Below are 12,944 nucleotides of genomic sequence, written 5' to 3' on the forward strand. Positions count from 1 at the left end.
TATACATGTGGGTATGACTGCTTTCAATTTTACGCAAATTGACAAATATCTGTAAAGCTGATTCGTCATTGGAAATATAATCTCTACTGAAAGAGTATGTCACAGTAAGTAGCATCTGAATTTGGGGAGACTCCGTTAGGTCTCGTTTATTTGTGGATATACATTTAATTTTTCTACTATAATTGAGAAATTTATTCTAATTTGCGGTTACTGTATAATTCACTGGAAATGGAAATCTGGAAACATATGTTTCAGTAATACAGATGACTGAATGCGGTTTTGGCTTAGCCATTATTCGTGTATTGCTTTCAGCCTACTAGTCCAGCTAAAGATTTTTTGCTAGCAAGGTTACAAATAAGTGGTAAATGATCCTCATATTTTACATAAAGGTTATGACATTTCACTTGTGGTCATGTACGAAACAATTAAATCAGAAATACGTGGGAGTCTGACGCAGTCAGGAACGTTGTCCGGTATCTGGCTTGGTTACAGAGTAGTGGAAGAATTCAGTTATAATTCAAAGTCATATCATTAACAGTTGCTGGTACGCCACCTGATAATTTTTTCGGAGGTAAAGAGCGTGTATTCCGCTGTGCACAGTTGTGTAGTGCAGAAATTATCAGCTGAATTTTGATGTTGAATTGCGTCTGGAGGTAGAAATGCGTATCCTGATGCCGTTAGCTGTTTGATGAATAGTGCAATAGATTAAGTTTCTTTAAAGAATTCAGATTGTGTTCCAGGTAGAAGATCTTTTAGTCAGCTGCAACATTAAGTATTAGTTAGGTGCCACATAGAACTATTATGTCAGACGCAATGTCAATTAACTGTCACATTCGTTATCATTTAGGAGAGACTGAAATCATATTCTACAAACAACTACTGTATCATGTTGACTCACCGAGGAAGGTGGCGAAGGGGGTTAGAGTGGGGTGTTAATTTTTTTTCGAATATCCAGATTTAGTTGTTAGGTGTTAAATTGACAAGAAAACAGGGATGATTCCTTTATAAGGCACAATCGCACCCTTTTCCTAACCTTGCCACTGAACGAGTTGGTAGAGTGGGTAGCATACTGGAACTCGTATCCTGAAGGACGACATTTCATATCCTCGTCTAGTGGCGATTCCACTAAACGGCTCCAGGAAAATGCCGGGATGGTTACTTTGAGAAAGGACACTGCCGATTTCCTTCCCCAGCCATCCGTAAAACCAGCTTGTGCTCGATGTCTAATGATCGCGATTGTAACACCATTATCGATTGTGATTAATTGGTACAGTGTAATTAAGTGTATGTAATTATGAAGTGTTTATTCTGTACGAGTTAAGATCTTTGAATTGTTGGAGGGAAATGGAACCTGATGATGTGTAATTTGTTTAACTTAACAGTGTGCTTAAATAATGAAACTTTATTAAATATGCCTGTTTGTTAAAACAAAATTGTATGTAAATAATTGGTTCATACTTAGGGAACTTATATGATGTAACTTAAAAGGCGTAGGGAACCCCTTCCACTAACAAGGGAACCTCCCCATCGCACCCCCCTCAGATTTAGTTATAAGTTGGCACAGTGTATAGGCCTTGAAAAACTGAACACACATCAATCGAAAAAACAGGAAGAAGTTGTGTGGAACTATGAAAAAATAAGCAAAATATACAAACTGAGTAGTCCATGCGAAGATAGGCAACATCAAGGATAATCTTAGCTCAGGAGCGCCGTGGTCCCGTGGTTAGCGTGAGCAGCTGCGGAGCGAGAGGTCCTTGGTTCAAGTCTCGCCTCCAGCGAAAAGTTTTTCTTTATTTTGGCAAAGTTATGTTCTGTCCATTCGTTCATTGACGTCTCTGTTCACTGTAATAAGTTTAGTGTCTGTGTTTTGCGACCGCACCGCAAAACCGTGCGATTAGTAGACGAAAGGACGTGCCTCTGCAATGGGAACCGAAAACATTTGATCGCAAGGTCATAGGTCAACCGATTCCTCCACAGGAAAACACGTCTGATATATTCTATACGACACTGGTGACGGCATGTGCGTTACATGACAGGAATATGTTGTCGACCCACCTAACTTGTACGCCGGCCGCGGTAGTCTAGCGGTTCTAGGCGCGCAGTCCGGAACCGCGCGACTGCTACGGTCGCAGGTTCGAATCCTGCCTCGGGCATGGAAGTGTGTGATGTCCTTAGGTTAGTTAGGTTTAAGTAGTTCTAAGTTCTAGGGGACTGATAACCTCAGAAGTTAAGTCCCATAGTGCTCAGAGCCATTTGAACCATTTTAACTTGTACACTTGGTGAATGGGTAAAAACATTCTTCTACGTTGCCCGATTTAGGTTTTCTTGTGGATGTGATAATTACTCCCAAAAAAGTGATGAAAACATAAGAGTTTGTCACATAAACTGCAACAAATGAATCCAACAGTTTCGCAGTCGCTCACTTTCCCCTGTGCTCTGTCAAAACATGTTTCAAATTTTTCCGTGTGTAGACCGTCAAATCCTGCCTATGTCCAAGCAAATCTGAACATGTCCTGGAATTTTGGAGAGCGAAGTTGATTATGTGTGAGTGCCTGAACTCGGTTTTTCTGAAAATAAAAAATTAATCTTTTTGCTCGAAGGGGGACTTGAACCTAGGACCTCTTGTTCCGCAGCTGCTCACGCTAAACACGGGACCACGGCGCTCCTGAGCTCAATTTATCCTTGATGATGCTTATCTTGCACATAGACTACTCGGTTTGTATATTTTGCTTATTTTTTCATAGTTCCACACAACTTCTTCCTGTTTTCTGGATTGATCTGTGTTCAGTTTTTCAAGGCCTATCCACTGTGCCAACTTATAACTAAATCTGAGGGGGGTGCGATGGGGAGGTTCCCTTGTAAGGAAGGGGCTTGGCGCGCAAGAAGAGGTGGAAGTGGCGGTCTGTCTGGGCGGCAAGAGAGAGAGAGAGAGCACGTTAGGCAGTCAGTGGCCAGCAGTCGCCTAGTCAACACCGCAGGTGCTAAGTGATGCGTTCTGTAACCAGATCTATGATGGAATGGCCTCAGATGTGGTTCCGGATGTAAAATTGTGCTCTCGTATTTGGAATTGCTCTAAAAATGATTAACTCGCCGCCAAGAAGAAATGAAATAGAGCATTAAACCGCCACAGAAGAGACCACATAGCCGCCACGTGCTTGCCACCACTATTGCGCCACTGCTTCAACTACTTTGAAAAACAGATATGTATACCAGTATGAACCAGTGTGCTTGTGTGTGACTCTGCAATAATAATTCAAGCGTTGCAAAATTTGTGTTTGACCTTTGAAGTTGTCCTTTTAATGGTACCAAGCAGGGTCCTATCCTAAAAGTGCTGAAGACCGAGTATTCTGTTTGTGAAGAACTAATAATTTGAAACTTCCTGGCACATTAAAACTGTGTGCCGGGCCGAGACTCGAACTCCGGACCTTTGCCTTTCGCGGGCAAGTGCTCTACCGATTTTTTTTCTTTTATCTCATTTTGTTCGTTTTCGTTCGTTGCAGCTGCTCGTGGCGGGCGTCGTAAGACACCAGTTTAAGTTCGTTGTTGCTCGATTAGCTCAGTTTTTTTTTTTATTTTTATTACAGAGGCCAGCTAACCCTCTGACCGAACACGCTGAGCTACCGTGCCGGCTGACTGAGCTACCCAAGCACGACCCACGTCCCGTCCTCACAGCGTTAATTCCGCCACTACCTCGTCTCCTCGTTCTAGGAACTAATAATTTTTTTAAAATTTAAATGTGCCTAATTTTCAGTGCTAATTAGCAGAAATGTTGTTAGTTAAAACTACTTGCTTCACAAGTAGTAAAACAGGCACATAATATTTAACTGATGAAAATCGTTAATTTGTTATGAATTGTTTTTGTTTTGAAAGTGCCAAATTTTTAGTACTGAGGAGTATAAATGTGGTTAGTTAAAGTCATTTGTTTTACAAGTGGTGTTGAAAGGCACTTAATTTTGGTCCTATTTTAAGAGGAAGGAACAGTTTAACGGCCCCCACTTTAATGTTTAAAGACAGGAGAAAGTTAATTTGAATCTCGGTTTTTGCTCACGAATCTGAAACCTTACCTGTGGAATGAATATGAAATGCGTTATTTCAGTGTTATATTATTGCATTTGTGATGTGTATATGTCTGTTAGTCAAACATGAACTTTTGTCAGGTGCCACTTAGTCTCGTGTTGTCCTTGGAAACATTTTTTTGTGCTGATTTAGTTAAAGGTTGAGGTGATGATTGTAGTTAACAGGGGTAAAGTATCTCTTACCTTTCTGTGATTGCTAACCTATGCTGTTGACAACTACTAGTACCCACTGTGCAGTTCGTATGGTTATTGTAGGTGTTCACTGCACTTTACTAAGAAAGAAGTTATGTAAGTTCCTTTTGCGAGAGTAAATACAAATCCACTGAGAATAATGTTTGCACATTATTATGCCTAATCAGGCTGGCGACCGTTTTTTTCTTTCATTTACGTAAATTTTCACTATTTTCATTATTTTCTAAATTATAATATTTCTGCTTCTACTAATTGCCAACCTTAAGAAATTCATGTTCGATTCCCTCCATCCGCTAGGTAAAAGCACGGTCATACAGCAAAATTCCTCCCAGAGGGTAACGCTTACTGCATTTTAAGGTCATATTTGGCATTATAAATTCCGCGGTAGCGTTGTAATTGGCTTTCCAGTGACTAGAAGTTGTGTTTTAGGAAACAGGTAGCAGCGTTATAGCAGTAGCGTTATAGCTGTCGACGGAACGTTAAACGCTATTTTTTTCATTCTTTCCTTCCCGTCTTTATTATGTCGGTTCCTCATTTCCTGATGTAGTTCGTTATCATCAGTGTCATAGACTGGTCACTAGCTCCGATGGGGAGAGGAAGAGAAATACTTTCTACATTCATTGGAGGAGCCAGACCACCAATGGGGCCAACAGCTGGAAAAAATTTGAACCTAGCTTCTTCAGAATTTAGATGTATTTATGTCATACGATTAGATACTACAATGAAAACAGCTAACTCCTTTTCACTTTCAATCCTACTTATTGAAACCAGACTGCTTTGGAAGACGACTAGAGTGCCGATGAACTATACGGTTTTCTGAAACAGTCGCTTAAGTAAGCAGTGGAGGAGACTTTGGGAAGGGAGAAAGGGAAAGAAGAGAGTGAATGAACACAGAGCTGTTGTTGGAGGTGGTTGAGGAAACGAAAAACTACATCATGTGTGGTTGGCATCTGTGTTATATAAAAAAGGGCTAAGAAATTAACAGTAAAGTGTAATGAAGAGATATAAGAAAGAGTAGCTGGGGAAACAGAGCAATCACTTTTGTATACAAGATCGGCGGAGGCGTGGAGGATGATTAGGAAGATGAAAAGTCCGCAGCTCGTGGTCGTGCGGTAGCGTTCTTGCTTCCCGCGCCCGGGTTCCCGGGTTCGATTCCCGGCGGGGTCAGGGATTTTCTCTGCCTCGTGATGACTGGGTGTTGTGTGATGTCCTCAGGTTAGTTACGTTTAAGTCGTTCTAAGTTCTAGGGGACTGATTACCATAGCTGTTAAGTCCCATAGTGCTCAGAGCTATTTGATTTGAAGAGAAAACGGCTAGCAATCGCGCACACACAACACAGCGTCGATCCACTGGACAGTGGAAAAAGCACTTTGAAGAATTTACCGGATAAAAAAGGATCCAGGTGACAGAAGAACACAAAAGGAACAGTACATACAGAACTTGTGCTAGAGAAGGAGTGAAAGAGATGATGAAAAAGGCAAGAAATGAGATGAAAAGTCGGAAGGACTGTGATAAAATTGTGGAAATATGGGCCCCCTCAAATGGTGAGACATATATGTAAAATGATCCATCAGATTGTAGGGGGAGTGCAAACACAAAGAGAGTGATCTACACTCCTGGAAATGGAAAAAAGAACACATTGACACCGGTGTGTCAGACCCACCATACTTGCGCCGGACACTGCGAGAGGGCTGTACAAGCAATGATCACACGCACGGCACAGCGGACACACCAGGAACCGCGGTGTTGGCCGTCGAATGGCGCTAGCTGCGCAGCATTTGTGCACCGCCGCCGTCAGTGTCAGCCAGTTTGCCGTGGCATACGGAGCTCCATCGCAGTCTTTAACACTGGTAGCATGCCGCGACAGCGTGGACGTGAACCGTATGTGCAGTTGACGGACTTTGAGCGAGGGCGTATAGTGGGCATGCGGGAGGCCGGGTGGACGTAGCGCCGAATTGCTCAACACGTGGGGCGTGAGGTCTCCACAGTACATCGATGTTGTCGCCAGTGGTCGGCGGAAGGTGCACGTGCCCGTCGACCTGGCACCGGACCGCAGCGACGCACGGATGCACGCCAAGACCGTAGGATACTACGCAGTGCCGTAGGGGACCGCACCGCCACTTCCCATCAAATTAGGGACACTGTTGCTCCTGGGGTATCGGCGAGGACCATTCGCAACCGTCTCCATGAAGCTGGGCTACGGTCCCGCACACCGTTAGGCCGTCTTCTGCTCACGCCCCAACATCGTGCAGCCCGCCTCCAGTGGTGTCGCGACAGGCGTGAATGGAGGGACGAATGGAGACGTGTCGTCTTCAGCGATGAGAGTCGCTTCTGCCTTGGTGCCAATGATGGTCGTATGCGTGTTTGGCGCCGTGCAGGTGAGCGCCACAATCAGGACTGCATACGACCGAGGCACACAGGGCGAACACCCGGCATCATGGTGTGGGGAGCGATCTCCTACACTGGCCGTACACCACTGGTGATCGTCGAGGGGACACTGAATAGTGCACGGTACATCCAAACCGTCATCGAACCCATCGTTCTACCATTCCTAGACCGGCAAGGGAACGTGCTGTTCCAACAGGGCAATGCACGTCCGCATGTATCCCGTGCCACCCAACGTGCTCTAGAAGGTGTAAGTCAACTACCCTGGCCAGCAAGATCTCCGGATCTGTCCCCCATTGAGCATGTTTGGGACTGGATGAAGCGTCGTCTCACGCGGTCTGCACGTCCAGCACGAACGCTGGTCCAACTGAGGCGCCAGGTGGAAATGGCATGGCAAGCCGTTCCACAGGACTACATCCAGCATCTCTACGATCGTCTCAATGGGAGAATAGCAGCCTGCATTGCTGCGAAAGGTGGATATACACTGTACTAGTGCCGACATTGTGCATGCTCTGTTGCCTGTGTCTATGTGCCTGTGGTTCTGTCAGTGTGATCATGTGATGTATCTGACCCCAGGAATGTGTCAATAAAGTTTCCCCTTTCTGGGACAATGAATTCACGGTGTTCTTATTTCAATTTCCAGGAGTGTATATCACACATATCCGCTGTTTTTATAAAAAGAAACAAGAACCACCGTCATTAATCAAACCACAAAAATGAACAAGTTGGGAGAAGGAGAGCTAAATCTCGGATTCCAGCACCAAATAGGAGGCACTGCCTGAATCAGTTCTGAAATTAGTGCTCTACCACTTAATCAATCTTATCTGATAAACAGCCAAAGATTTTAATGTCAGCTGTAATTTTGTAAATCAGTATTCTACGTGTACTAATGTACCGATAGGGTTCATAAGCTATGGATAAAGATGAATGGAGAACCTGCCTCCTGAATAAGTTAAAATTGTAAGGCATTAGGGATATTGCACAGCAATATGTTTTTAAGCATTTAGTTGGCTTGGTTCAAATGGCTCTGAGCACTATGGGACTCAACTTCTGAGGTCAGTAGTCCCGTAGAACTTAGAACTAGTTAAACCTAACTAACCTAAGGACATCACACACATCCATGCCCGAGGCAGGATTCGAACCTGCGACCGTAGCGGTCTCGCGGTTCCAGACTGCAGCGCCTAGAACCGCACGGCCACTTCGGCCGGCTAAGCATTTAGTTTTCGGAACTTTCACAGTTACATGTTCTGCTCACTGCTGTCTCTAAAATACGTAATTCGATAAATTTTAAAACTATAGTTTTTTAAAACTACGGGAACAACTGAAAATTTGTTAAAAATTTAATAAAATAGCACGAACACGTTTCTTACGAAGTGGCTCAAGAGCTTAGCTTAGCCCATTAGCCGGCCGATGTGGCTGAGCGGTTCTAGGCACTTCAGTCTTGAAACGCGCTGATGCTACGGTCGCAGGTTCGAATCCTGCCTCGGGCATGGATGTGTGTGATGTCCTTAGGTTAGTTAGGTTTAAGTAGTTCTAAGTCTAGGGGACTGATGACCTCCGATGTTAAGTGCCGTAGTGGTTAGAGCCATTTGAACCATTTTGAACCCATTAAAGAGCTGGCTGCATATTAGGAACAGTTTTTGGTGGCGATTGACGTAGGTCGGCTCCACAATGCATTCCGGACTTACCTTAGAGGATTGATATGCGGGATCTAGGAAACCACTTCTGATGATGAGTCCCTTACCCCAAGAGAAATCGATGAAGGAAAGTAGAGCGATGCATTCAAGCGTGATCATGAGTCTAGAGGAAGTCTGCAGCAACTGTATCTTTGACAAATCGCTCATGTATTCTGGCGTACACGTCAAATATCTTGGACATAGCAATTCAGAAAACCGCAGAATCAGCGACAAATGTAATATCTGCAGAAAGTTCTCGTGTTGCTATCGTTGCATGCCATCGTGCAGTTGCAGCAGAAATCGGTCTACTATGGAGTCGTTAGAATAGGATATTTGACTATTTTCCGGATGTCATCTTAAATGGCTAATTATGTCATTTTACACTCAGGACGTGCTCTTTCCCTTCTTAAATTTCAGCATTATTTTATAAAAACGGAAATGAAATTTAAGTAATTTGAACGCCCGAAAGGCCACTAAAACGCTCCATTAAAGTCATGTGATGCCTGTGACGTCACTGGTTAGCTCGCTGCTCATACTGTCATAAATATAATTAACAGTGATGTCTTGTTTTGGAATTTACTTTTCGGAAAATGGAGTACTAATGGTGTGTAATACCACACTGTACGTATAGATCCACGAAAACTCTTGAAAAATTGTTTTTGGGTGTTTCAGAGAATGAAAAGATGCGTAAAAACTGGTTGCATCTACTGGCCAATTTCCACTATGTCGATGCCCCAGTCCCTGTACTGAATTAAAAGTGTCTTGCACTCTGAAGTTAACATTAATTTACGTCCGAGATACGCTTTCCCGTTATTACAAAGAAGATAAGCGTCCATCGCCTGAATTACTGTCTTAGTAAAAATTATTGTTATACCTGATAGGTTGCACATCATTAATACCTCAGTTGACAGAGCGGTGAACTGTCAAGTATTAAAAGATGATACTTATTGGTCACTGGTTCGAATCTAGCGTGCAACAATATTTTAACTTGTTTAGAAAACAAATCGACAGTCCTTCCATATGAAAACCTGATCACAATTACAAAAACTTCACTACACCGACTAGAAAATGAGTATTATTGGGTTTTCCTTGGCGTTAACATGCGCATGCATTTGCAATAGCTGTTCACACAAGTCACATTCAAAAAGATATATTCTAGCTACTGTGACCAAACGCTTTTTACTTTATTAGAAACAATGTTTCTTTATCTTCATACTGTCCAGCTTGAATCCTTGTTGTTTAAGCTTTTGAAGTTTCATCATCTTACATAAGATGAACTTTGCTTCAGACACTGACATTAGTTTACACTCAGAAATAGCACAGCCCTTACCTTTGCGTTACCTGCTTGTTGTACATGGTTTATATCTCTTCGCATTCAAAAGCTGATCGTCCTACACCTCGTTGTAGTGTGAGAGTATGGTGATATCTCCACTACTAGCAATGCTTTCCAAAAAAGGTAATTGTTTGTAAGCAAAGTAGATGCATTTATCCTCAGTTGTTCAATTCCCAGACTAAGATGTATGTGAAGCTACACTGAAAAGCCAAACAAATTGATACATCTGCCTAATGTCGTACAGGGACCCGGCGAGCACGCAGAAGTGCCGCAACTCGACGTGGCGTGGACTCTACTAATGTCTGAAGTAGTGCTGGAGGGAACTGACACCATGAATCCTGGAATCCTGCACAGCTGTCCACAAATCCGTAAGAGTATGAGGGGGTGGAGATCTCTTCTGAACAGTATGCTGCTGGAAATCCCAAATATGCTCAATAATGTTCATGTCTGGAGAGTTTGGTGGCCAGCGGAAGTGTTTAATGTCAGAAGAGTGTTCCTGGAGCCACGCTGTTGCAATTCTGGACATGTGGGGTGTCGCATTGTCCTTCTGGAATTGCGCAAGTCAGAATGCACAGTGGACATGAATGGATGCAGGTGACAGCTGTCAGAATCGTATCTAGACGTATCAGGGGTTCCATATCACTCCAGCTGCACAGGAACACACCATTACAGAGCCTCCACCAGTTTCGACAGTACCCTGTTGACGTGCAGGGTCCATGGATACATGAAACTGTCTCCCTACCTAGACACATATCCGTCCACTCGATACAATTTTAAACGAGATTCCTCCGACCAGGCAACATGTTTCCAGTCATCGACAGTCCAATGTCGGTGTTGATGGGCCCAGGTGAGGCGTAAAGCTTTGTGCCCTTCAGTCGTCATGGGTACTTGACTGGGCCTTCACTCTGACACTTGTTGATGGCCCAGCATTGAAATCTGCAACAATTTCTGGAAGGGTTGCACTTCTGTCACGTTGAAGGATTCTCTTCAATCGTCGTTGGTCCCCTTCTTGCGGGATTTTTTTCCGTTCACAGTAATGTTCGAGATTTGATGTTTTACCTGATTCCTGATATTCATGGTACACTCATGAAATGGTCGTATGGGAAAATCCCCACTTCATCGCTACCTCGGAGATGCTGTCTCCCTTCGCTCGTGCGCGGACTATAACAATAAGTTCAAACTCACTTAAATATTGACAACCTGCGATTGTAGCAGCAGTAACCGATCTAACAATTGCGCCAGACACTTACTGTCTTATATAGGCCTTGACGACAGCGGTGCCGTATTTTGCCTGTTAACATATCTCTGTATTTAAATACCCATGTCTATACCAGGTTCTTTGGCGCTTCAGTGTATGTACAGTAAACCTCACCATCGAAACAACTGCTGCAATGAAATCTTGCTAAGGCTGTTTTCATATTTCGTGTTAAGCTTTCACAAATTTATGACCTTCCCAGGTTTCAAATATGTGTTCTTCCTATCCGTAGTCAAATTAATTATCCCTTGCGTCCCAGACCGGTCGCTTACCTCTGCTCAGCTTCCTGTATAGCGGAAATCATTATGATTTTCCAAAAATAATTTTATTGCGCTTTATGTCATATTTCATGACTGATAGTCAACAGACAATATGTAAAATATTCAGCCATTTGCAAAACTTCCACAATTCCTTAGTTCTGAGCAGGTTTAATAGTGTTGCAGGGGGCAGGGAGAAGATATCCGTCCTTGCACATATTGCTGCTCTAAATGAGTGGGGCATAAAGGCATCAATTTTCATAAGGTTTCCGCTATCAGAGTTCACAAAATTCCTTCCTGTCGTTGCTTAAAAGTTCTAAATCCGTTTTCCGTCATTGAATGGCTAAACTATTTGCAGAAAAAGTGCCAAGGTTCGTCGTACTCCTATCTATGAGGTCACGAGAGTTTCCGCCAGTAATAGAGTTTTTTCAGTCACATGACCAAATCTTGACATTTAATGATTTCCAAACTTTAATTACATAAAAATAAGAGATATTTTGTTAGAATATTGACCGTAAATACGATTTGAGTATTATAGACTCCGAATAGCAACAATCCGAGCCATACTTTTAACATAGGAAAATAGCCTATTATTCAGCCCGACGTTAGTCTATGATCAACGTTTTCTCTACCTTTGGACGGTGCCTAAAACCTTGATGTGACACTTCGTTGCACATTCAGTAGCATTTGTATCTCCCCTGCAGCAAAATGTGCGGCGGTTATATCACGTGATACTTGGTCGATGTCGCTATCTTCAGTGTAAACTTCACCGAAAGATTACTTTCGCAATGAAAATGCAAATGTGGCTGAACGAAGCAGCAAGTAATCGCGTCATTTAGATTTGTGGGGAAATAATGACGGCCATTCACCGTGAAGTTCGCCTACGATCTTTCCACTTTCCGTCACTATAACGAACTATCGGACACTAGAAAATAAAGAAAATTTCGTTTACTTGGGTTTCCTCTCTCTCTCTCTCTCTCTCTCTCTCCCTCTCCCTCTCTCCTTCTCTCGGTGGTAATGATTTCCAAATAAGCTAATACCCCACTGCAAGCCGCAAAGTACCAGCATCATGTAGCTTACTTGTCACAAGTTTTGCTAGAACTGGTCCCGTATTTTGGTGTCACTGTTCTGATCGTTGAGTCATTCGATCATGAGTCACGAATCGTGTCATCTGTTACAAATTCCATCACATTTACCACGCATCACACGAAATTTGTAAAGTGATACACTTACTTGATATCTCCCGACCCCTTAACGTACAAGTGTCCACCGTTGAGCCATCCATCCAAAGAGCAATGTCCAGTGACTGTGATGTTGGGAAAGTCGAGAGCTACAGGGAATTTTAATCCCACTGGTTCCATAGAGCCATTGTAAGGAACATATCCCAACAAATTTTCGACGACAATATTCTGCAGTTCCACGTTGAGCCTGAAACAATGTAATTAATTTATGATCATCTGCACAGAAAACATAAACGAGGCAGACTATTGGAAATGTTGGTAATGGAATGATTTCAAGTATTGTGGACCGAAGACTGGTTTGATACGATCTCTGCGATAGTATACCCTATGAAAGGTATCTTCATCTCTAGTTATACTATGGTTGCCTACAGGTATTTGAAACTGCTTACTGTGTTAGAGCCTAGGTCTCCATCAAGAAGTAGCCGAGCGATCTAAGGCGCTTCAGTCGCTGTCCCGGCGGAGGTTCGAGTCCTCCCTCGGGCATGGGTGTGTGTGTTTGTCCTTAGAATAATTTAGGTTACGTAGTGTG

The 12,944-nt window shown here is 43.2% G+C and overlaps 1 protein-coding gene across 3 annotated transcripts in view; it reads right to left on the minus strand.

The window, feature by feature from the left end:
- LOC126234262 (uncharacterized) overlaps positions 1-12,944 on the minus strand; it is an 84,746-nt gene that overhangs the window by 37,973 nt on the left and 33,829 nt on the right. For all 3 annotated transcript variants that reach the window (XM_049942956.1, XM_049942957.1, XM_049942955.1), the window contains exon 4: positions 12,408-12,602. In XM_049942956.1, the coding sequence (XP_049798913.1) occupies positions 12,408-12,602 (195 nt within the window). The remainder of the gene's footprint in view (positions 1-12,407; positions 12,603-12,944) is intronic.

The sequence above is a fragment of the Schistocerca nitens genome, chromosome 2 (assembly GCF_023898315.1).
Source record: "Schistocerca nitens isolate TAMUIC-IGC-003100 chromosome 2, iqSchNite1.1, whole genome shotgun sequence".
Taxonomy (NCBI): Eukaryota; Metazoa; Arthropoda; class Insecta; order Orthoptera; family Acrididae; genus Schistocerca; species Schistocerca nitens.